The sequence below is a fragment of the Delphinapterus leucas genome, chromosome X, assembly GCF_059928025.1.
Source record: "Delphinapterus leucas isolate spDelLeu-1000000601 "Yukka" chromosome X, BTC_Dleu_Yukka2, whole genome shotgun sequence".
Lineage (NCBI taxonomy): Eukaryota > Metazoa > Chordata > Mammalia > Artiodactyla > Monodontidae > Delphinapterus > Delphinapterus leucas.
The window spans coordinates 121,866,462-121,889,617 of NC_143150.1; the positions used below are offsets into that span (position 1 = coordinate 121,866,462).

The window sequence follows — 23,156 nt, forward strand, 5'->3', positions numbered from 1 at the left end:
GCCCGACTCCGAGGCACAGGAGTGCCCGCCCCCCCTCCCCCACCGCGCCCCGAGTGCCGCGATCCGGTCACTACACCCTGCACCGGCCGTCCCCACGCTCCGCCCCGAGAGGCGGAGCCCCCATTTCGCGCCACTCCCCCTGAGTGGTGCGGAACGCGGCTAGGACGGGACGTCAACCACGGGGGCGGAACTTCCTGCGCGTCATGGCCACGTGACCCGCACCGGCCGCTCACGTCTAGTCGCCCCGGCAACATCCTCTCCCACGCACCGCGTATCCTGTTTCCCACCGGAAATAGGTCCCTGCTCGCCCACCGCCCAGGATTTGCAAGCTACGAGCTCTCGAGGTGACTCCGGGGGCGGCTGGGTATCATTTGGGAAGTGAAGGAGGCCCCTGGAGGCCCCTGACCCTGACTTTCTCTGAGGCCGGGAGAGCAGAGGGCTTGCCTGTCACGTTATCGTTGTAATTATCAGCATCCCGCTAATTGTGAGAGGGAACTGGTTCCAGAGCCCCTCGGCTCTGCCGTGCGCCAGAATCACTGGATGGTTTTTAAATGCCCGGGCCTCCATCCCAGACCCGTTAAATTCGAATTTCTAGAAGTGGGGCCCCGGCATCGGTATTTTTCTGAAAGCTCCCCATTGTGATTCTGATGTGCCAGGTAACGCTGTGTCAAGCTAGGTCTGGAAGGTGAATTCGCACTTTGCCCATCCAGCCCAGAATCAGAACAGATCACCCAGGTCAGCCTCATCCTTAGAGGGAAGCCTAGGATATTAGCCCGTCTATTCAAAAATTGGGGTTTTCTTTTCCTCTCTTTAACCTCGCACGTTGTCCTCTGTAGGAGGTCAGAGGTTTTGATGGCAGTTACCTGGAGAACATTTGGCACCTGCGGTCTTCTCTGCGCCTTACCTGTGGAGGTGGAGAATGTCTTTTCCCTCTGTTCTTCCTCAGTAGTTAAGTGAAGTTGCACCAGTGGCCAACGAAGTACCTTTTAGCTCTGAAATCCTGAGAGTCCCTTAGTACAGACCAGATGGTTCTGAACAAGTTTATTTTTTTCAGGAATGATTTTTAAAGTTGTTTCACAGGCTAGATTCTGTATTCAGCTGTTTTGCACCTCAAGTCAGAATAACATTACTTGAAAGTTTAGACTGAAGATTAATAACACAAATAGCATTTCTGGAGTTACTTTCAGAGTTCCGATGAATTATGGGGTGGGGGTAACCTTTATACGTACAGTTTTTACTAATATAGTTTATAGGAGTAACAGCCCCTTTGGGATGGCAATGTGAACAGAAACCATATATTTTCCAAGACTGTTAGCTAGTAACTTTGGATAGGCATAACTGAAGGCAAGTTCACAGTAAGGTGTACAGATCTCCTCTGAGTATTCGTTGTTGTGCTGGGAAAGGATATAAACTAAAGCTCCAGAGAGAATTTTCATTCTAAAAGTGTTTTACAGAGGGTGAAGGATTATTTTGGTTTTTAGGGTGCAACATTTAAGGATAGGGTGAAATGAGAAGAAAGGGAGGAAAACTGAACAAGTAAGCGTAGAGTAGAGGTTGGAGAATTCACAAAATAGATGCGGAACTTGTGAAACTTCCCTCCGCATTCGCGGATGCATAGGGCCGACTATACCACGCCATTTTATGTAATGGACTTGATCATCCGCGGATTTTGGTCTCTTGTCGGGGGGAGGTCCTGCAACCAATTCCCCACGAACACCGAGGGACGTCTGTACTTCTCTACAATAGGAAATCCAGCTATAGAACAGTGTAAAAAAGTGAACAGGTGAAAAAAGAGCGTAACTTGTTGATCAAAGATCAGATGATTTGAAAATATCTTTGAAAACATATTAATGTATTTAGATATCTACTTTCCGAAAAGATTTGGAGCTTTATAGCCAGAGTTATTTGAGTTACTAGCTACTCAATGATTTTAGGGAGGGTAGAGGTTGCAGGAGAGTGTTAACAGGAAATGGTGATCCCAACAGCATCGAAGGGCAGGAAATATTAGCTATGACTTTTTTATGCTGGAAGGAAAAAAGGAAATTTAAAAGGAACAGATGGCAGAATCCAGGCCTACAAGTAATTGATTAAATGGCCAAATGAAAGGGGCATAGTGAGTGCCGTTTAAATTCAGAAAAGAGAGATTAACGTGGAATTACCCTGTATGTGTTTATGGAAGGAAAATTTGAAATAAGGTTCCTGACATCCAGTGGTGACTTTAACCACTTTAAACCAGTCGTGGTTTATGCTCTTAACTTGTATTACCTACCTGTCCAACCCTTATTCCTTCATGGTCACACTAGGTTTTGCTGTTTGAAGAATATACTTGCAATGAGGGGAACTTATCTGTTTCCTCTTTTGCGTTGTATTCTGTCCTTGTCGGTTACCCCAATTTTCAGCTTTCACATTGCCTGTTGTGTTCAAGAGTCAAGGGGTAACCTTGTTTCGGGGCTGTCCTCGTATTTCACTTCTGATTCTTATGTTAGTCACATGGGGATTTGGTGAACTTGCAAATAAATCCATTCCCAAATCCATCACCCTTGCTGACAAATTAAACGGTGCCGTTCTATGGGTGGAATATGGTTTGTATGAAAAAGAAGAATTGCTAACTACGTCCTTTCAGCCATGAAACTTTCAGCCAAGGAACTACGTTCCTTCCCCATGCTGTGCCTTCATTGTGACCTTGCTTCTTATTGCAACAGCCAGAAGAGTAAATTGGGGCTTGGGGTCGAGAGAATGAAAGGGAAATGAAACTCAGGTTTGAGGCTCCCTCACCCATCAGTTTTAACTGTTATAGGTGGACAGAGGCAGGCCTTCTAAACACAGTAGCTTGTGCGCTTGTAGGAGGCCTGTGTCTGGAGGAAAGATGGAGCTTGGACTGCTGAGGGTGGGAAAAGGCCTTTCAGACTTGAGCCATCTCTGATGTCTGAATCACTAAGCCGGGACCACGCCAAGCCACAGGAGGGAGCCTCTGAGGGCAGCAAGCCAGCTGAACTTGCCAGCCTCAGATCGAAGCTGGGGGTGATGGCAAGAAGCAGTGCTCTCCAAAAAAACCTCATTTTCTCATTTGTCTTAGTTGAGGAAGTTCCTACCAGTGTGTGCGTTTACTGGGAGACATCTTCTCTGATAGGGTTATTACCGCATATACCGAGATTCCGTAGAACTGCGTATGACTCAATGTATGTAATTCAGATTTCTCACCATACCGTCATTTATTTTGAGCCATCTCCAGCAGACCCCGTTTCTTCTACTTTGAAACTGTGTATACTGAAGGCCCAATTAGATCCCCCCAATTCTCTGGTTGGCTCAGAGAACCAAATTAGGGAGAGCCTTATGGGAAAGTTGTGTATCTTATTTAATGACCAACGTTGAACGTGTTTCTATGCAAAAATCAAAGCCGATGAATTTTCATGTATTTAATTTTCAGAATTCTAGTGGAAAAGGAGGATAGAGAGGAAAATCCAGTTACAGAGGATACATTATCATTTCGAAGGGAATTTGTGTTTTATTTATCTGGTTGCTATGATGCATCCTAGATCCTATACTTATAAGAATCTAAATAGGCAGTAAAAAGAATTTGTACAAGGAATTCCCTGGTGGTCCAATGGTTAGGAGTCCGTGCTTCCACTGTCCGGGGCACAGGTTCAATCCCTGGTCGGGGAACTAAGATCCCACAAGCTGTGCAACTCAGCCAAAAAAAAAAAGGACAATGTCACTACCTTTCAACAAAGCCACATTCCTTATTGGTGGCAATGTTTAATGACTCAATGGAAATAGTCACATTTTGTCCATTGAAAACCACAAAGCTCATGTCTGTTGTTGTTAGTGTATATTTATGCATTTAAAAATGTGTCTCCCAGGATAAGCAGAGTCATTGAAGAATGAGTGCAGTTTTTAAGAAAGGCTATACGGAAAAATATATCATTGGAGACCCAGAGGCACTGCCTTTTGCCTGTGGGCCTCAGCAGTGTTTCGTGAATGACCTCAACGCTGTTTTTTTCCTTCCTCTTCTGGTGGCTGAGGACAGACAATGAATTCGGGCTCTGTACTCGCCCAGGCTCAGCTGGGCAGTGACTGTCGTGCCATTGTCCTCCCTGGGGAGGGCTGCCCAGTTGGTAGTGCCGTGAATCCCGGCCTTCCCTGGCATTGGCCCTCTCTTCTTTCAGCTCCACCACCCCACTAGGAGAAAAGTCGCTGTGCAGTACACAGAGCCAGGCGCCAGAAAAAAGTACGAGACACTCTGGGGAGGTGGGGAATGAAAGATAAAATTAAAAACCACTGAAAGGGCAGCTCAGCCTGCTGCTACCTCAAGCTTTCTCTCCTTTGAGCTGGTGGTGGTGTGTGACAGTACTGCTATAGTGTCTAGAATTATTTTAACGTTGGCTTTTCAGAAGCCCAGGCATTTTTATTAGGTCCTTAAGCTCCTTTGTGGAACCCAGTTTTGAAAAGCTAACAGGGCCCATTCTTAGAGTAGGGTCTCACTTTCCCTTGGGTGCTAACTGATGCGGTCAGCCGGGAAGGATATGGGTTCCTTCTTCCAGGGAATAAACACTCGGGACTCTCTCCTGCTTCCCAGTTCCTGCTTCCCGTCCTTGTTGGGTTCCTGCCTAGCCCGGGGCAGCTCCTAGAATCTCCATCAGAAATCACGGCACTACATATGCTTTCTAAGCCCTGTTGATTGATCCTGTTTTGCAGGAGTTAGGGTGGGTTGTTTTTTGTTTTTCTTAATTAAGTCCTTAAATGTCTCTGGAGCTCTTTAAGAAATGGTCCGATTTGCTTATTTAGTCACAGAGAGGATTCTTTTGTCCCCAGTATTAGGAACTGGTCACCAAATTGCTATTGGTCATAATCACAGTTTTCTTGCTTCCACTAGTCTTATTCTGAGCCTAATAACTTATGAGATGGGTGAGAATCTCAGAGTTCCTCCACTGATTTGCAAGTGCAAAGCGAGGAACGATTAGGATGCTCAACATACTGAGGGCAGAGTCTATGGAGCCTCGTAATGGATTAACATAAAGCAGGGGTGGCCAAGTGATGGCCCACGGCTAAGAATGATGTTTACATTTTTAATAGGTTGTTTTTTTAATTTTAAAAAAAAGTACGGCTATGTAACAGTATATGTGACACACAAGCCCAGAATATTTACTATTTGGCCCTTTAGAGAAAAAAATTTGCTGGTGTAAAATACCAACAGTAATACTGGAAATAGCAAGCTCATAATAAAGTTCTATGCAAGCCGCTCTTTCTTTGGATGTGTTTTTTTATACTTTTTCTTTCTTTCTTTTTTTTTTTTTTTTTGCGGTACGCGGGCCTCTCACTGTTGTGGCCTCTCCCGTTGCAGAGCACAGGCTCCCAACGCGCAGCCTCAGTGGCCATGGCTCACGGGCCCAGCCACTCCGCGGCATGTGGGATCCTCCCGGACCGGGGCACGAGCCCGCGTCCGCTGTATCGGCAGGTGGACTGTCAACCACTGCGCCACCAGAGAAGCCCTATACTTTTTCTTACTTGATTTGAGAGGGGCTGATTAATTTGTCATTCATTCTCAGGATTATTTTGTTCAACTTGAAGAAAACTTTATTTATTATTTTTATTGAAGTATAGTTGATTTACAATGTTGTATTAGTTTCAAGTGTACAGCAAAATGATTCAGTTATATATTCTTTTTCAGATTCTTTTCCCTTATAGGTTATTACAAAATACTGAGTAGAGTTCCCTGTGCTATACAGTAGGTGCTTGTTGGTTACCTCTTTTATATATAGTAGTGTGTATATGGTAATCCCAACCTCCTAGTGTATCCCTCCCCCCCCTTCCCCCTTTGGTAACCTTAAGTTCGTTTTCTGTCTGTGGATCTCTTTCTGTTTCGTATATAAGTTCATTTATTATATCATTTTTTTTTTTAGATTCCACATATAAGCGATACTCTTTTTAATTGAGTATCTACAGGATTTTAGGAATCTTAAAGATACTTAAAATGTAAAAGGATGTGATAGATAGGTTTTGGAATTTGGGGAGGGAAAATAATAAATCCAAGGGTAACATGAGCGGCATATTGAACGTAGAGCCTGAGGACTCTAAACGTGCTGTAAGATGGCAGCAGATCTGATTATAAGTGTTCCAGTGGCCAAAGCAATGAGAAAAGCATAATCAGAAGAAAATCGATGACAAAGGTGCCTGTGTTCCATGATTAATGTAAATTCATCTTTCCTTAATGGCCTGCGTCTTAAAAGAGGTCAGCATCTCGGCAGATTAGTTGATATGCTTTATAGGTAGTCAGCAGCCTGCGCTGAATCTGAACGGCCTCTGGTCCGAATGCTGGGACTGGCTTTCTTCAGCCACCCCAGCTCTTAGTCCTGGCTGCTTTCTTGCAAAAGTGCTCAGAGTGCCTTTCGTGATTTCTGACGCAGTGGAACATGGCAGCCCTTCTATCAAATTATTTGTTGAATCAAAGGCATAAGTAAGTAACCACTCCTCAAATTAGCACTCCCATCCCTTTTTAATCACAGCCATTGGCATTTGAACAGCCTGGGGCACTCATTGAATTACACTTGAACCTCTTAAACAGTTGTTTACTCTACCATGCATGCCTAACTTCTAGCTCTGCAGAAGGGAGCCTCTCATAAGCCATCTTGTGCATTTTCAGAATACTGGTACTACTGCTTCTAAAGCCAGGCTGGATTTTCCCAGTTATAAATAAAAACAGGGTCGTCTGAGGTCTGCAGTAGTGTTCAGTCACAATGATATTTATTATATATCTGAAGCTGTCAGATCTCCCAGTTCGAGATAATTAATATTTACATTGATCTGGTTTTAAGTACATATTTTATAAAGCATAGAAGTCTGGATTCAAAACTCTTGATTTCCCCAAGATGCGCAGATGTCTCATAGGCTTTTTTAATTTAATTCCTATGCTAATTGTTAATCTCTAAAACAAATTTGATTAAGATACACATGGAGTTCACTTTAATGTCATTTTGTGCTTCAGGCACTCAGAAAGCTGTTCAGATTTCAGTGGTAGACATATAAAACCTGGCTGGAGTGAATTAGCCGCTTAAAGGCTGTACCTTACACTTTAGCACTCAAGTGTATACTGATTTCTACTGTAATTTCTTTTGTGTTGGTTTTACTCCTGTAGGTGGTTAGCCCCTTAGTTGTGTTGACTGTTTTTAATGTGTATTTCTTCGGTAGCCTATAAAGCACAGCAGTTAGCCAGGCTTGCAGATAATTGTTTATGTTTTAAGCCTCTAAATTATAGTTGTAGTGTGAACAGTAATTTACACTTGTATTTTCACTGTATTTGTTAGCTTTTCCCCAGTTTACATTCACTGCATGTGTGTGTGTTTGTGAATTTAGAACAGGGAACAGGAAGTGTGGGCTGTGTTTAAGAGAGATTTACAGAAGACCATGTCAGCCCTCTTGGAAATACCGTCTTTGAAAGCTTATTATATTTAAAAAGAATGTGAATCGTTCTCTTTAGGCTAAATCTTAAAAGATGTGGTCAATTTAACATCTCAGTGTTCCGCATTAACCATAGCAAAACATCTGCTGGAGATTACAAAATAAGTCAAGTTTATTTCTTAAGGCTTGGAGATTTTAAAATTCTACCCTATAATTAAGTAAAGTAGGAAAAATAGGACTCCTTCGGTATCTGATTTCCAGAGTTTCAAAACCCAAGGACCTGTTTGCTCAGCATCACATTGTGTTAGGGGTTTTGTCTCATAGATGCTTAAATTCTCATACATTTTAGGCTATTGCTTTTGTTTAACTTTTTTTTAAAGTACATTCTGGTGTCAGCTGGCACTTGAGCATCTCTGAACCCTTGAACAGAAGGGAAAAAAGTGAAGTGTGTTTTAAATAGGTTGTAAAAGGTGCAGATGCAGATTAAACTTTACTTTGAGTTGCTCCCTGCCATATCAGTAAATCACAAGAGGTAGATAGCACGGAAGGGAGTAAATCCTGGCAGAACAAGGCTGTAGGGCAAAGGTATTCTACGTGGTCACTTGGTGGAGTCTCTATAAGGCCAACTGGCCCGAGGCAGGGGAACAAAATCAGATTCACAGGTTGCATCAGACCGAAATTCTCCGGACCACCCAGTTCCAGAAACTGCCCTGGAGGCATTCCGGACCACCCAGTTCCAGGAACTGACCTGGGGACTTTGAACCCAGCCCAGCCTTCCCGCCTTTCGAGGGGCGGGACTAACGGTCCCCCAGGATACCTGAAAAGACCACCAAATAAGGAATACCCTGCGCCCTCCCAGATTCACCACACCCCTTTCCCTTCTTCCCCTATAAAATCTTGCCCAACCCTCGCCCGGGTGCGACTTCTCTGGCCCTTTTCTCTCGGACCAGTGAACCTCGCCCGGGAGCGCTCCCTAATAAAGCTCACTTGAAGCTTTCCTCTGTTTTGCGGTGCCGTTTGTTAAGATCCGACCTTACAGTCTCCAAGCGACCAGTTCCTCCTCCCGCAGAGACGCAGTGTGGGTAGGCAGGGAGTGTTGTGTCACATGCTGGCTGAAAGATGCTTTTTGCAGTCAAAACCAAAGCAAGGTGCATTTGAGGGGCTTAAAGCCCAGGGTACAACCCAGCCGAGAGAGTTGTTTTATTTAGAGAGGCTTCTCCGAGTCCCAGGCCTGCAGCAAGACCCAACAAAGGTTTCCAGTGAGTTGGCAAGATGTATTCTATTCTACTCAGGCCTCTGGGAGATCCAGGGTTAATTTATTTTATTTTTTTATTAACTTTTTTTATATATAAATTTATTTGTTTAATTTTTAGCTGCAATGGGTCTTTGTTGCTGTGCGCGAGCTTTCTCTAGTTGCGGCGAGCGGGGGCTACTCTTTGTTGCGGTGCGTGGGCTTCTCATTGCGGTGGCTTGTCTTGTTGCGGAGCACAGGCTCTAGGCACGCGAGCTTCAGTAGCTGTGGCTCGCGGGCTCTAGAGCACAGGTTTCAGTAGTTGTGGCTCACGGGCTCTAGAGCGCAGGCTCAGTAGTTGTGGCACACGGGCTTAGTTGCTCCGCGGCATGTGGGATCTTCCCGGACCAGGTCTCAAACCCATGTCCCCTGCATTGGCAGGCGGATTCTTAACCACTGCGCCATCAGGGAAGCCCTCCAGGGTTAATTTAAATAGGCATTGGCATGAACTATGGGTTAGTAAATAAAGTAATAGTTGTACATTTTTAGTTCATGTTCCGTGTATTCTTTTTTACATACATATGACTAGCTATTTATGTGGTTACTGTCGTGGGCTTTACTTTCAATAGAGAAACAAGTACTATACTTGAAAAGTGCAGTGTCCTTTGAGCCACTGAATCACACCTAAGGGGATCCCTCCTTTTCAGACCACTAGCCCAGGTGTCGGTGCTGTCGTGGTGTGTTGCGTGAAGATCAGGCACCATCCTGGGGAGACAGCAGCCTCTGAGGAGCTGCTATGCAAACTGCAAAATAGCTATGAATATCACAGCCCTGGACTGACCAGACGTCTGCACTCTGCTTGTTCTTTCCTAGCTTCGGCGCTCGTTTGGACTTTCACAATCAGAGATGGCAGCAGAGGTAAGTTTTTTTTTTTTAACTGATGAGATAAAAGGTAAGTTTTAGTCGTTAAGGTCTTGGTGTCTCATTGCGTGATGGAGAAGACCAAAGAAATACATCAGAAAACTAAAGGTAGAGCACCATCGGGTGCGTTGCTCGTCATCTTTTGTCCCAGGCACTGAGGAGTGGGCCGCCAGCACGTTTAGGGGGCAGAGAGGGAGGGACCGGAGATCATCATGTTCACCAGTTCATGTGGTTCTTGGCAGGCGTTTCTAACTTGGAATTAGTCATTTAATCACGGTGGGTAGAAAGGCCCAAGATGATAGACATCGGGTCCTCTTGCCCCCTGCGTCTCATCTAGAAATGATCATTATTAGCCTCTGTCCCCACTTTATAATGGGCCGTAACCTCAAACTAATTGTTCCCTGTGTGCCTCATGCGCGTGTACTTCAGAGCAAGTGTGCACTGCCTGGCGCCCATCGTGGGCGTGGACCCGTCTTATATTCTCCTTGGGCCCGTAGCACCTTCGTGGAGAGGAGATATTTAGTAGATACGCAGTAAACACCCGGTTAGTTGATTGAACGTTTGAAGGTTTCTCTTGAGGCTGAACCACGTGCTGTCTAGCCTACATTTTTTTTTGTTTTGTAGCCGGCAACAGCGCTAGCTCTGGAGTCTTGGCCCTCTCATCCGGTCTACGCAAGATACTGGCAACATTACCATCAAGCGATGGCGTGGATGCACTGCCACCAGAATGCCTATCGGAAGGCCATGGAATCTTGCTTCATGTCCCCGTGGTACTCTTCTGCCATGGGCCTTCCCCAGAGCGCTTATGCTCAGGAGGGCAGAAGGCCTCAGTCCTGCTACGAGCATCCCCCAGCCTCCTGGAACTCCCACCACAGTCATTCACATGCTGGCGGGCGTGGACCACATCCACGTGGCAGAGAAGAGCCAGCTTGGTACGCAGAGGAGGAGAAGGAGAAAGAGAGCGAGTCCGACGATGGTGGCATAGAATGCGACGTGAGCAACATGGAGATCACGGAGGAGCTACGCCAGTACTTCGCCCAAACCGAGAGGCACCAGGAGGAGCGCCGTAAGTGCAACCCGCCCTTTTCCACGGCCCCGCCCCGGGCCTTGTCTGCTGCCCACATTTATTTTTATTTATTTATGTTGGCTGCCCTGGCTCTTACTTTTTGCACGCAGGATCTTCATTTCAGCACTCGCTGGCCTGCAGGCTTCTTAGTTGTGGCATGCATGCCGGATCTAGTTCCCCAACCAGGAATTGAACCCAGGCCCCCTGCTTCGGGAGCGTGGAGTCTTACCCACTGGACCACCAGGAAAGTCCTGTCCTGCCCTCATTTACAACCTTCTAAGTCCTCCCTTGGGTACAGATAATATTTCAAACCCAATCCTAAGCCTGGAAAAGCTCTCGTGATGTGGTACCTCACTTATATTAGTTTTCAGGGTTGTTTTAATATAGGACTTTTTTTTTTTTTTAGTTCTAGAACAAAACTTATCCTAATAGTACCTCTGCCATTTACTGAATTTCAGACACTACACCAGATGGAGTGTGTGTGTGTGTGTGTGTGTGTGCGCGCGCGCGCGCGCGCGCGCGCACATGTGTGCGCATTCCCTAGTCTACACAACAGTCCCTCAAAGTTTTAAGCCCATTTCACATATAAGGAAAGTGAGCCTTCAGGAGCTTCATTGACTTGTTCTGTGGTATCAACTAGTAATTTGCTGTTAGGATTCAAAGCAAGGTGTGTGTGACTCCAGTTCCTGTGCTCGTTCCTCTAGCACACACTCAGGGCTTAGGACCACTAGGTTCCTAAAATGCTGCTGCCGCCTCACTGGTGCACAGCTCAGAGACTGCCCTGGTGTTGCAGAGCTACCGGGTCTTAAATCTTAGCTCCCTCCAGAGTAGACACCAGTGCGAACCTAAAAAGAATAACAAAATGCCTGGTATTTACTCTCTCCGGTTTGATTCTGTGCCATGGCTGTCTGTTCCTGGGGTTAGAGAATTGTGATAATGGTCTTAAATCTTCAGTCGGAAAGCAGGAATTTTATGTTTTTAATTTCTTACTAACTTGCCACAAAAAACTAAAACTGCTTTTTGTGCTTTCCTTACTGTTAAGATTCACCAGCCCATTTATATTTTCAGTGTCTCTAACAGACATACAGATGCTTTCCTCCCTATTACAACATGCCATCTCAATATTGTTTTTATTGAGTTCTAATTATATATTTTGCCTAGAATTTTCTAGTAAACGGAGACATAGAAGCCTGGGGATGGGTGCATTTCATTTACATCTTGATTGATCTGTGTTTTCCTAATGATGGGCGAGCATGTATTGATTCCCCCACTGGGTGCCAGGAACTGAGCAATGGGCTGTGTATAAAGTCTCATGCCCTTTAGTGTCTGCCTATGATTCTTCACTACTCATTCAGTTTTACTTCCCTTCTTTTGATTAAACCTTTGACTTCTTTGATGCATATTAGAAAGTATATGCAAACAAGTATTTTTAAAACAGTACTTTCTATTACACATAGAATGCATGTCTTTCCTTGATCTTCGGGAATAAATTTTACCTTTTTTTCAAAATACATTTGAAATAACTGTTAGTCTAATTTAAAAGCATGTAACAGATGAGGGAGACTTGGCATTGGAGCATGTCCACGTGTGGTTGGAATGCTGTTTGTTACAGCTTTTGAAAAAGAAAATATGATGGAGACAGGGCTTGTTTCTGTTGTCCATACCCAAAGGCAGAAGAACATGTTTTTCCTGCCGGAGAGAGTGCCACATTTATGATAGAAGTTGTAATTAAGGATGGGAGCAAACCCCAGCCATCTAAAAGGCCATTTTGAATGACCTGCTAATTTAAAATAAACCTGACAGAGTTATTCAATGAAAAGTAGAGATGAATGATGTGAAAATAGAATAATGAAATGTGTCCTTCACATGTCAGTTGAGTTACAGATGTCTGGTTAAGAACCATCCCTGTTTCTGCGTCTTGCCTTTGTCAGGTAGGTTAAGAAAAAGTCATGAAAATTGCCTGCTAAGTTTTGCGTGGCACTTAATATTATTTTGAATGAATGAATGAAGTCTTTCAGTATTAATTATGAGCCTTAAATCAGAACTTTTCAAACCTTATCCCATGAAGTGCTAAACTTGCTGTGGTTCTTTGAGCCATTTTACAAGGTGATGTAGGCATTGAATATTTTATAAACTTGAGGAACTGCATGTTTCGTTTGATATCATCCCTAAATCTGCTTAGTTGACATCAGGGCTCCAAGTCCTATTATTATCGTCATTGTTATGGGTTGAATTGTGTCCGCTAAAAAAAAGATTTGTTGGAGTCCTAAACCCCACCCAGACCTCACGATGTGACCTTATTTGGAGAGAGGGTCTTCACAGAGGTAACAAGTTAAAATGAGATTAGGGTGGGCCCTGATCCAGTATGACTGGTGTCCTTATAAAAAGAGAAAAATTTGGAAACAGAGACAGATGCGCACCCAGGGAGAATGGCACGAGAGGACTGGAGTTCTGCTGCCACAAGCCAAGAACTGCTAGAAGCTGGGAGAAAGGCCTGGAACAGACCTTCCCTAGCGCCTGTGGACGGCCATGGCCCTGCTGACAGCTTGATCTCAGACTTCCGGCCTCCCCAGCTGTGAGACAAGACATTTCTGTTCTAAGGCACCCAGTGTGCTGCACTTTGTTACAGCAGCCCTAGGAAACCAATACAATCACCCTGGCAGAATTTTCTTTGTTTCCAAATGCACTCTGTGAGTGGGACGTAAAGTGAACCACGCAGGTCTTGTCATTGCTGTGAAGAAAATCTGGTACATGTTTGTTTTACCGTGATCTAGATAGCGAACCAACAAAAAAGGGAATTTTATGGAAACCCTTACAACCTCCATCCCTACTCACCAGTACTTACATTATTGTTAGTAGAATTATACAGGAGTAGCTGTGGCAGGACCGCTGGAATCACAGGCTTCCAGCCCCACTCCAGCACTTACTAGCTGGAGGTTCTTATCCTGTGCACCGCTACCCTGTGCCTCAGTCTCCTCATCTGTGAAATGGGGATTCTAATGAATGGGATGCTAACTATGAAGATTAAATGAGATAAAAGTTATACAACAGTGCTCTGTACGGAAGTCAGTGCCCAAGGAGTGTTACTTGTTATGGTTTGTTGCTAATAACTCATCCTTTAACATGGATTATTAACCATGAACTGGTTTTACTCTGATACTGTCTTGATTAGTGCTTGATTGTTATTTTTTTGATTGAAGTATAGTTGATTTACAGTGTCATGTCAATTACTGCTGTACAGCAAAGTGACTCAGTTATACACATATACACATTCTTTTTCATTTTCTCTTCCATTATGGTTTATCACAGGATATTGAATATAGTTCCCTGTGCTCTACAGTAGGACCTTGTTGTTTATCCATCCTATATATAAAAGCTTACATCTGCTAATCCCAAACTCCCACTCCATCCCTCTCCCACCTCGCCTCCCTCTTGGCAACCACAAGTCTGTTCTCTATGTCCGTGAGTCTGTTTCTGTTTCATAGATGAGTTCGTTTGTGTCATAGTTTAGATTCCACATATAAGGGATATCACATGGTATTTGTCTTTCTCTTTCTGACCTCACTTAGTGTGATCATCTCTGGTTGCTGATTGGTGAGTGCTTGATTAAGATTCTGCATATTTTTAATAAAGTATTCTCTGACTTCGAAAAAAAAGAAGTCATATATTTCTGCCCTAGGCAGCACTTTTCAAACTCTTAAATTGATTTAGAATATTTAAAACATAAAAGAATGAAAAGCTTTGAGATCTGTCAAATTGAGCCACTAATACAATTTTGTCAAAGTAGTCATTACCACAACTTTTAGTTCTGTTTCAAGGACATTCTTGCTTGATATAAGTTAATATAGTAAACTACACGGGCTGGGGAAATGAACCTGCTTCCACCTTCCTCATAACAGCACTAAACGCATTGAGCTTCCGCTACTTTGTGCTTTAAAAACGTGTAATTGTAGCATAATTCAAAATTGCTTGTGCTGGGATCTCTGATGCCCTTGTGTCCTGCAGTCCGCCCTGAAAGCTTTATCAGGTCCCCGGGAGACATGAGTGTTGTCTGGCGAGGGTGAGAACAGGGCTTTGGTGTCGGAATCTAATCTTCCTGCAAAAGATGCGGTCTCTGTGAGAAGCAGCCGCCAGGCCCTGACACTGCCCCACCAAAAATAATGGGCAGCACTTCACCAGCGCTAGGTTTTTCACCAGCACTTTCAGTGGCGTATAGGATCAATTCGTGTTCCTTCGAGCAGTCATGAATGATGGCATTCAGACATAAGTAATTGGAATGCCCATGGTGCTTTCCAATCCATTACCTTCGCTAGAAATGCTCACAGAGGTTTAGTTACATACACAGTTGGGAAATGTTTGAATAAAGAGATGAGGGACCTGAGTCATGTGAATACTCGGTTGAAGTTGTTTTGCTCTTTGAGCCACTAGAAGCTACTTATTCAATTAGGACAAATTCAGCCCTGAACATGAATCATTTAGAGAACACAGATTGTATAAAATATTACTAGCAAGGGAAAATGTAGCTAAACTTGAAAGATACAGCTTTTCAGGACCATTCACCTCCAAAGGAATGTGTACATTATATAATTCATCTGTGTCTTATTTAATACCTTCTTGGGATGAAATCCTTTAGGCTGGACAACGTGTTCTTGTTTGTGGTTACCATTCCTCCGGACAGTCTCTAATTTCACATATTTCAGCAATAAAAACCAAAAAAATATTAAGTAGGGTAAACAAAGAACTCTTTTGTGCAGCAGTAACAGGCATGCTTTTGATTATATTATATGTCATCGTTTCCCAGCGAGATATTGCTGTTATCTAAAACTTCACTGGTAACATTACTTACGGGAAAGTAGACAGTTGTGAAGTTTTAAAAGGTCAGCTGTGTTGTCAGTTATTTCTTAGGAAAAATGTTTATTGTTAGGTTAAGGAAGGTATCATTTTATGGTCATAAATAACCATCAGTTGAGACTGCGAGGTCCTCATCCTAATACTTAGAGGGAAAATGAGAGTTGTCATTCCCCGTGGAGAAGCAGGCCCCCCGAAACAAACCCTTGCCACTGTTGTCTCGACACGAGCCCATCAGATAGTTGTCACCTGTGTTTTGGGGGTAGATGCCGGGTCCAAACAGGGACATTTCTCAAAGAGCATAAACCCACGTGGGAAGAGAAGACAAAATCAAGTTTAAAATGATACCTACAAGAGCCATTTATGGTGTGCGCCATGGGTAGTTTTGCAAATGAGGGGAAGAGCCGGTGAGTGAGTGGGCTCAGTGGTCAGAGGAGCTCCACGGGCTGGTCGCGGAGAAACGGAGTGCACACTAGGCTTTGAGGGATGGGGGCAGTGCGGAATGAGAGGGAAAGAAAGGGCTGAGTGCACTCCCCGCCCAGCACTCAAAGTGCTGGTCTTACCAAGGGCCCAGGTGTACTTTGTAGACATTTGATGGGCGACATCTGCTCCTTTACGTTGTGTCCACCCGAGCAGGAAGGTTTAGACTCTAGTCTTCCTAGTGAGCCTTCAGTCAGTCTGCTGGAACCCGTCCCGCTCTCCCTCATTGCACCCTCCACAGAAAACCTAGAAGATATAACGAAACCTACGGCCCAGTGTTCAGGGAGCTGTCTTAGTTTCGTCAATGAGATTCAAGTGTGGAATCATACTGATTGAGCACAATTCCACCATGTGTGTGTTTCATCTAGTCCAGATGTTCGGGGCATCAAAGCAGTCCGTGAGAAGATACGTGTGAATGGCCATAGAAAAATGGAAGGGAGGGATGGAAACGCACTTTTATTCTAAAATTAAACATGGTGATTGCCCCCGGACTTGGGGATTACATCTGTCGTCGAGTGAGGGATGTGGGGTGAGGATGGAAGACCCGTCAGTAATGGCTCCAGCTCTGCTGGCAAGCACCTGTGTTCTGGGTGTGTTGCTGACAAGCCAGAAATGAGGCATTCACGATATAAATCAAGTCTGTGCTTTTGCTCGGTTGTGCTGAGGTCATTAATTCTGGCAACACAGCAGAGAATATAATCAGACATGCTAATCCTAGAAAAATGGAGGAAAATCACATTCTTTAACACTCATTTGTCTTAGTGCTTTGTCCTCCAAAATGTTCTGCCTTTGAGCTAATTATCTTGGAATACTGAATGAATGTTTTCCTGCTATGTCAGGGTCTCTGAAGTGCAAGTCACTTCCCATGATTGTTTTTTCCTTTATAGACTTTAAGCCTACGTTGGTAACACCATGTAAATGTATAGATTGAGGCAAAAAATATCAAGGTTATATATCCTGAACACAGATGGAGTCCAGTAGAGTTTCTCCTTAATAGTATAATACTGTTTTTCCTGTTTTAACTCTGTATGCATGGTAACTGAATTAGTTTCCTAATTGTTACTATTGTAACAAATTACCACAAACCGTGTGGCTGAAAACTACAGAAATTTATTCTCTTACAGTTCTGCAGGCCGGAAGACCAAAATCAAGTTGTTGGCAGGGCCACGCTTCCTTCCAAGGGCTCTGGGGCCTGCCTCTTCCGGCTTCTGGCGGCTCCTGGCTTTCATTGGCCTCTGCCGTCATCTTTACATGGTTTCCCCCTGTGTCTGTATGTGTCCTTTTCTGTCTCACATAAGGACACTCTCACTGGATTTAGGACCCACCCTAATGGAGAATCATCTCATCTCAATGCTTAATTACATCCCCAAAGACCCTATTTCCAAATAAGATCACATTCTGAGGTTCTGGGTCGATGGAAACTTGCGGGGAGGCTACTCCCCCCACTACAACCCTGTTTTAAAGCTGAAATTGAAAAAGATACTCTGATTTGTATTAACACAAATTGCCTTGGTCAAGTATCCTACAAGAAAGAAGTGCTTGGTAACACTGAGTCCCACAGCTGTTTTTGGGAAAAATGACCGACCTCTGCATGACAAGGCCCCTGTTCAGTTATTCGTGAAGTGTGGTGTTCGACTTCTCTGCTTCAGTCAGTTGACTCTCCATCTGGCTGGCTGAGCCCTCACCTTGTTGTGACAGGAAGAAAAACCACCAGTGATTGAGAATCCTTTCTTTCATTGGGAGGGAGGAAGCAATAAGTGGAGCCTAGAATAAGTGGATGCCTTCAAGTGAGTATTGCATCCTCAGGCTTGCTTGGTCCTCTAGGTCGGTATACACTAAAGTACTTTCACGTGCTACCTGTAGCCTCCAGCGCCCAGCTAGTCTGAGGGTATTTAGTTTTAAGCTGACTGGTTTTCAAATTTATAGTCTAATGTTAGAACTTTTCTTTTTTTGTGAGTAAGTAGAGGCAAAGCAACTCGAATGTAAGGGAACAAAATCAGACCCCCAACTCAGCGGTGCCCCTTCCTTCCCCCTCCCCCAACCTCTCCTCCATGGAGACTCAAGGACCTGCGGGAGGGGGCTCTACGCAGAGCCTTTTGAGAGTTGAGCATCTCTTTCTCTATCCCTGGGTTGTCATTGTTTTCCAGTAGCATCTGAAAGGAACAGCTGTTTACAAAAAATAATGTCTGGGCTTCCCTGGTGGTGCAGTTGGTGAGAGTCTGCCTGCCGATGCAGGGGACGCGGCTTCGTGCCCCGGTCCGGGAAGATCCCACATGCCGCGGAGCGGCTGGGCCCGTGAGCCATGGCCGCTGAGCCTGCGCGTCCGGAGCCTGTGCTCCGCAACGGGAGCGGCCACGACAGTGAGAGGCCCGCGTACTGCAAAGATAATAATAATAATAATAATAATGTCTGGCCTTTGTCTGAGCTCTCTCTTGACAACCTCTGAGCACCTGCTTTCAGTCGGGCACTGCGGCCTCCCCCAGGGCTGGGGAGACAGGGTGAGTAAAGGCCACAGTGCCCTCCCCCGTAGTGGACTCCCGCAGGTGGGCCGCTGGTGCCAGGGGACCCGCTTCCCGTCCCTCCGATCTATGTTTGAGGGCAACTACCGGCCGTGCAGGAAACCAGGAAACCTCCACACTTCTTGTGAGACTGGGAGGGGACCAGGGTTTGGGCCTTAAATTTTCATGAGGAAACCTGGATGGGAAGGAGATAAAAATAGAGAACTGAGAGCAGAGGGCCGTGTCTTTTATTTTATTCTTACACGGTATAAAGTCTCTTAAGGACTAAAACCCCGTGATGGTGCTGTGATGAGCACATGCTGAGTGCAGACTTGGAAAACAGCACAGGCTTCACTGACGGACGGCCAGCTGGGGTTGCTTTGGTGTCACGTAGCGTTTCATCCACGGCTGTCAATAAGAGGAAACGGCTCTTGGCGTATAAATTGTTAGACTGATTTAACGTCTGCAAGATAGTTTTTGTCAGAAGGGCAGCAGAAAGAAGCATCGTTATAACCATGTTAAGTTATAAGGAAAAGGAAAATAAAGATGCAAAAGTAAAAAGGTTAAATTCACGTATCCTAACGGCAGAGAGCAACACTTACTAAGATAGCAAAGATTCCAGTGTTTATTAAAACTTTTAAACTGAGACGCTGATTTCGACAGGAAGTTGAACGTCTGCTGTGTCACTAAATCTGTCAGTGAGCATGATGATAGTCTTGGGACAAATTCGAGAGTGAAAGGCCCGTGGTCTGGGAGCCTCTGTCGTCTACATGCAGAGGCTCTGAGGGATCACGTGGGATCGCCTCCTCGGGGCCGAGGATTGGTAACGTGTCACAGGTGGCAGAGGGGCTCTTCTGTCCCTGGCTCGGGTGGAGATGCCAAGCCTTTGGAAGAGTAGTCCCCAGGGGAGGAGGGGGTAGAATTCAGACACCCATGAGAATTGAACATCTTAAATCCTGAAGTTTCAGATTTGCCAGAAAGACCAAAAATGAGAAACAAATGCTTGTTGACCTCCCATTCATTTGCATATCAAGCCAATATTTTGGTTTACTTCCACCTTTCACAGTAGGTCAATTCTGTCTTTTTCATGGATAAGGTAACAGTTATATTGCATGTCTTTTGCTTGACAGTCATTTGGCTTATTCCCATAGTACTTCCTTGTATAAAAACGAACTGCAGAAGCGACGGTGGAGGTCAGTCCCAACCTCCTAATTTTACAGATGAGAAACTCCAAATCTAGTGAGGCAAAGTGCCTTTTCTAAAATTGTAAGCAGTAAAGCGTGATGTAGAGCTGGAACCCTTTATCTTCATGTCCGGCGTTCTTTTCTCTGTTGCGGGGGAGCAGCATCACCAAGTGTAGGGGGAAGATGGTGGCACTGACTCCAGGGGGAAAAACAATTAAAAAAATGAAAAATAAACTGCAGGTGTGCTAAGAGACAAATGGTCGTATGCATTTTTAATAATGTTTCCAAGAGTATAAAACTCCTTCCCTCCAGCTCCAAGGTACGATTTATAAAGAACGGGATTTGGAAGTGTCTATGCCTAGCCACATGAATAGCATAGCCATGTAAATATCTCGCCAGTCACTTGACTTGCTCACTGTTGTGTTCCCTTCCATACTCAGCTTCCATTCTGCTGCTTTTTTTTTTTTAACGAAGGAAAGAATGATTTATATCATTGTTTTATTCCCCTACAACCATCTTCACTCCTTAGTATTTCTCTTGCTAGCAGTGGCTACAGATGTGTGCATTCTGCTACCAGTTTCTCTGTTCTTGACAGTCACAAAAATCTGTAAGTTGGCTAAATTTGACCTTATGTTTTGTTGACATTTCTGTGTTGTTTCTATTTACGTAAGAATACAAGTTATGATCCTAGGACTTGTTACAGTAAAAATTGACAGGGGAGAATAACCTGAGTAAATCTGTCTTGCTTTACAAGAATCCATTTAAATTCGTAGGATTAGAGCATATAACCGTCCCACCTGAAGTTTAGCCTAAGCTGACCTGGGAGGTGAAGGGGCAGGTCCCATCCCTCGGTGAGGAAGGGGGCCGGCTGCTGCGGGCAACACAGCAGCAAGATGAGGTGGCCAAGGCCTTCCTGCCATCTGCAGAATTACCCTTTCTTGGCCCTTTTACCTTCGACAAGGGTTGAATCGGTTAACCTTTCCTTGTGTAGTGTGATTTGCGTTTGCGACGCACGGAGAGATCGTGATCGTGGTGGAGTTCTGTACCTGCTAGCCTTGCCCTCTTCCAGATGACCTCAAACCCATACCGCTTCCAAAGAGGTGACTTTTTTCCCCACCATCTCATTTGTGGTGGGAAGTACTACTTCTTGCAACACTGGACTTCCCAGGAAGCGTTTCCTTTCCCTGCCGGCCCGGTGCAGTGTTTGAAACCATGGGAGCGCCACCAGCCATGCCCGGCCGGGCAGCTTGTGGGCAGCGGTGTAGACGGAGACCCACATGGTTGCATTTCTGTCCTCTGTTTTCAGGGCCCGTTGCAGAGGTTGGATAACTTGGACTGACACGTTTCCTGGTGGCTTGTTGCCACTTCTATTTGCGTGTAGCCCTCTGATGAGTGAGCGAGCGATGCGTCTCCTAACTAAGGAGATAACGATAATCCGGCGCAGGTCACGCCTTAGAGTCCGAGAACCTCCGAGCTGGGCGGGCGTGGGGCAGTGAGAGGAGGAGAGCGGAGGGGCCGGGGGCCAGCTGAGATCACCCGGCTCACGGCGTCGCCGGCGCCCGTGTCGCTTGCTTCCCAGGGCGGCAGCAGCAGCTGGACGCGGCGCGCCTGAACGACTACGTGAACGCGGACCACGACCTGTACCGCGACACGCGCCGCCGCTCCGTGCTGCCCCCAGCTGAGCGGCCCGGCGAGCGGCGCCGGGCCGAGATGCGGCACCTGTACGGGGCCAGCGCCGCCAAGATCCAGGCCATGGAGGCGGCCGTGCAGCTCAGCTTCGACAAGCACTGCGACCGCAAGCAGCCGAAGTACTGGCCAGTCATCCCGCTCAAGTTCTGAGCCGCGCCCCTTCCTCTCGCTGTCCCCCCTCCCCCTCTCCCGTGGCTCTTCTCTGGGTAAGGCTGACTAATGAGCACGTTCACCAAAGTCCCCGGGGGGCGGGGGTAATGTCAGCCACCTGGAGGTGGGCAGGACGTGCCCTGCTGCCAACATGAGAGATCTTCTCTTGAGGTAAAACGCGAATTTCATATACATCCCACTGGTTTTTAATGTCACTAAGAGCGACCAGTTCATTAAAGTTCTCGCTTGGAGATACTGCCTAGTTGTTGCGTTTCTGTTTTCTTGTATCTTTAACCAACCGAACTAGGCAAAGGCCTTCAGTGAGTCAGGCGTCCTCTCCCGCTCCAATTCCTTTAGCCCCGCGGAAAAGGATGCAAGCCCGCCGGACGAATACCGCTTCTCCCGCACAGAGCTCCGCGTGCGTGTTCTATCAAGGGCCTAAGAGTTCCTAGTTTTGGCTTTCAGGCCAGGTGGGCTGTGTCCTGACTCCTGCGTTCTGCCCTTGCAGCAGGAAAGCAGCCAGAGATGGTAAGTAAACAACTGGGCATGGCTGCATGCCAATAAAACTTTATTTATAAAAGCAGGCCACAGGCCAGGTTTGGCCTGTGGGTGGTAGCTTGCCAACTCCTGCTCTAAAGGAGTGAGAATCCCTGTGTGATGTCCTTCTGGTTATCTGCTTGTCTCTACAGAGCTTGAATGTCATCCAGAATTGAGAGCCAAGGACGGCAGTTCCCAAACCTGCTCACCTCTGCAGTCTCCTCTGTTGTAGGAAAGGTATAATTGAGCTCTTACTACAGGGAGTGACTATTGTTTTGATAAAAGAATACATTTCTGAGAACGAAAACCTAAAAATGGACGAGACAGTCCATTTGTAAAAGCCAGCTGCCTTTTAAATAAGTTATGACAGTGCGTTGCCGGGGTGAGCCGCGCTGACCTGAGAATCTTACTACGTCCATCAAAGGTTGTTGAAAAGATGTAGTATTAACATGCTTCTCCCTCGGAACGCTTAGCTGCACGTTCCAGCCCCTGCCCTGAGACAAATGCGTTACTTTCATCAGCCCTGGGTGCTTATTTTTCCAAGTTCCCGTTTTATTACTGGAGTTGCAGTTTGTGCTTGGGTATTGCAGACAAAAATCAGAATTAACTTCCCCTGAGGTGACACGTGACCAAAATTTCAAACCTTTACCAGTTCTCTTTTTTTATTTGAAACCCGTACGCCAAAATAGAAAATGAACGTGACTGAGGCACATATACAAACCGAAGTCTATAATTGCAGCAGGTTCTTAGCTATTTGAGAGTGAAGTGTTTCTCTTTACAAAGGACTCTCCTACCTTCCCCCAGAGAAACCACCAGGCTGGTCCCACCCCTGCTGGCTAGTTACTTCCACCTCCCAGTGCTTGGTGTTCCTCACTCTTGAGATGGGCATTCATGATTCCCCCACATGCGGTCCTTGTGCGGACCACCTGGAATTAGTGCCTGGAAAATGCATAGTGCTGGCCACACAGTATATACTCAGTCAGTGTTGACACTTATTTATTCCCTGTCTTTAATTTTTGTTTTGGTTGCTCTGGGTCTTAGTTGTGGCTCGCGGGCTTCTTAGTTGTGGTTCGAGGGCTCCTTAGTTGCAGCTCACCAGCTCCTGAGTTGTGGCGTGTGGGCTCCTTAGTTGTGGCACGCTGGCTCCTTAGTTGTGG

At 45.6% G+C, this 23,156-nt stretch overlaps 1 protein-coding gene across 2 annotated transcripts; it reads left to right on the forward strand.

Annotated features, from left to right (window-relative positions):
• Nucleotides 1-210: 210 nt before the first annotated feature.
• Nucleotides 211-21,713, forward strand: GEMIN8 (gem nuclear organelle associated protein 8). Of its 2 annotated transcripts, none has more exons than XM_022565996.3 (4): nucleotides 211-344; nucleotides 9,500-9,544; nucleotides 10,172-10,613; nucleotides 21,203-21,713. In XM_022565996.3, the coding sequence occupies exons 2-4, from the start codon at nucleotides 9,533-9,535 to the stop codon at nucleotides 21,460-21,462; spliced, it is 714 nt and encodes a 237-aa protein (XP_022421704.1). In that variant the 5' UTR covers nucleotides 211-344; nucleotides 9,500-9,532; the 3' UTR covers nucleotides 21,463-21,713. The 2 variants fall into 2 exon arrangements, with proteins under 2 accessions (XP_022421704.1, XP_022421705.1); XM_022565997.3 differs by having other exon boundaries at nucleotides 220-344; nucleotides 9,334-9,544.
• Nucleotides 21,714-23,156: the final 1,443 nt, after the last annotated feature.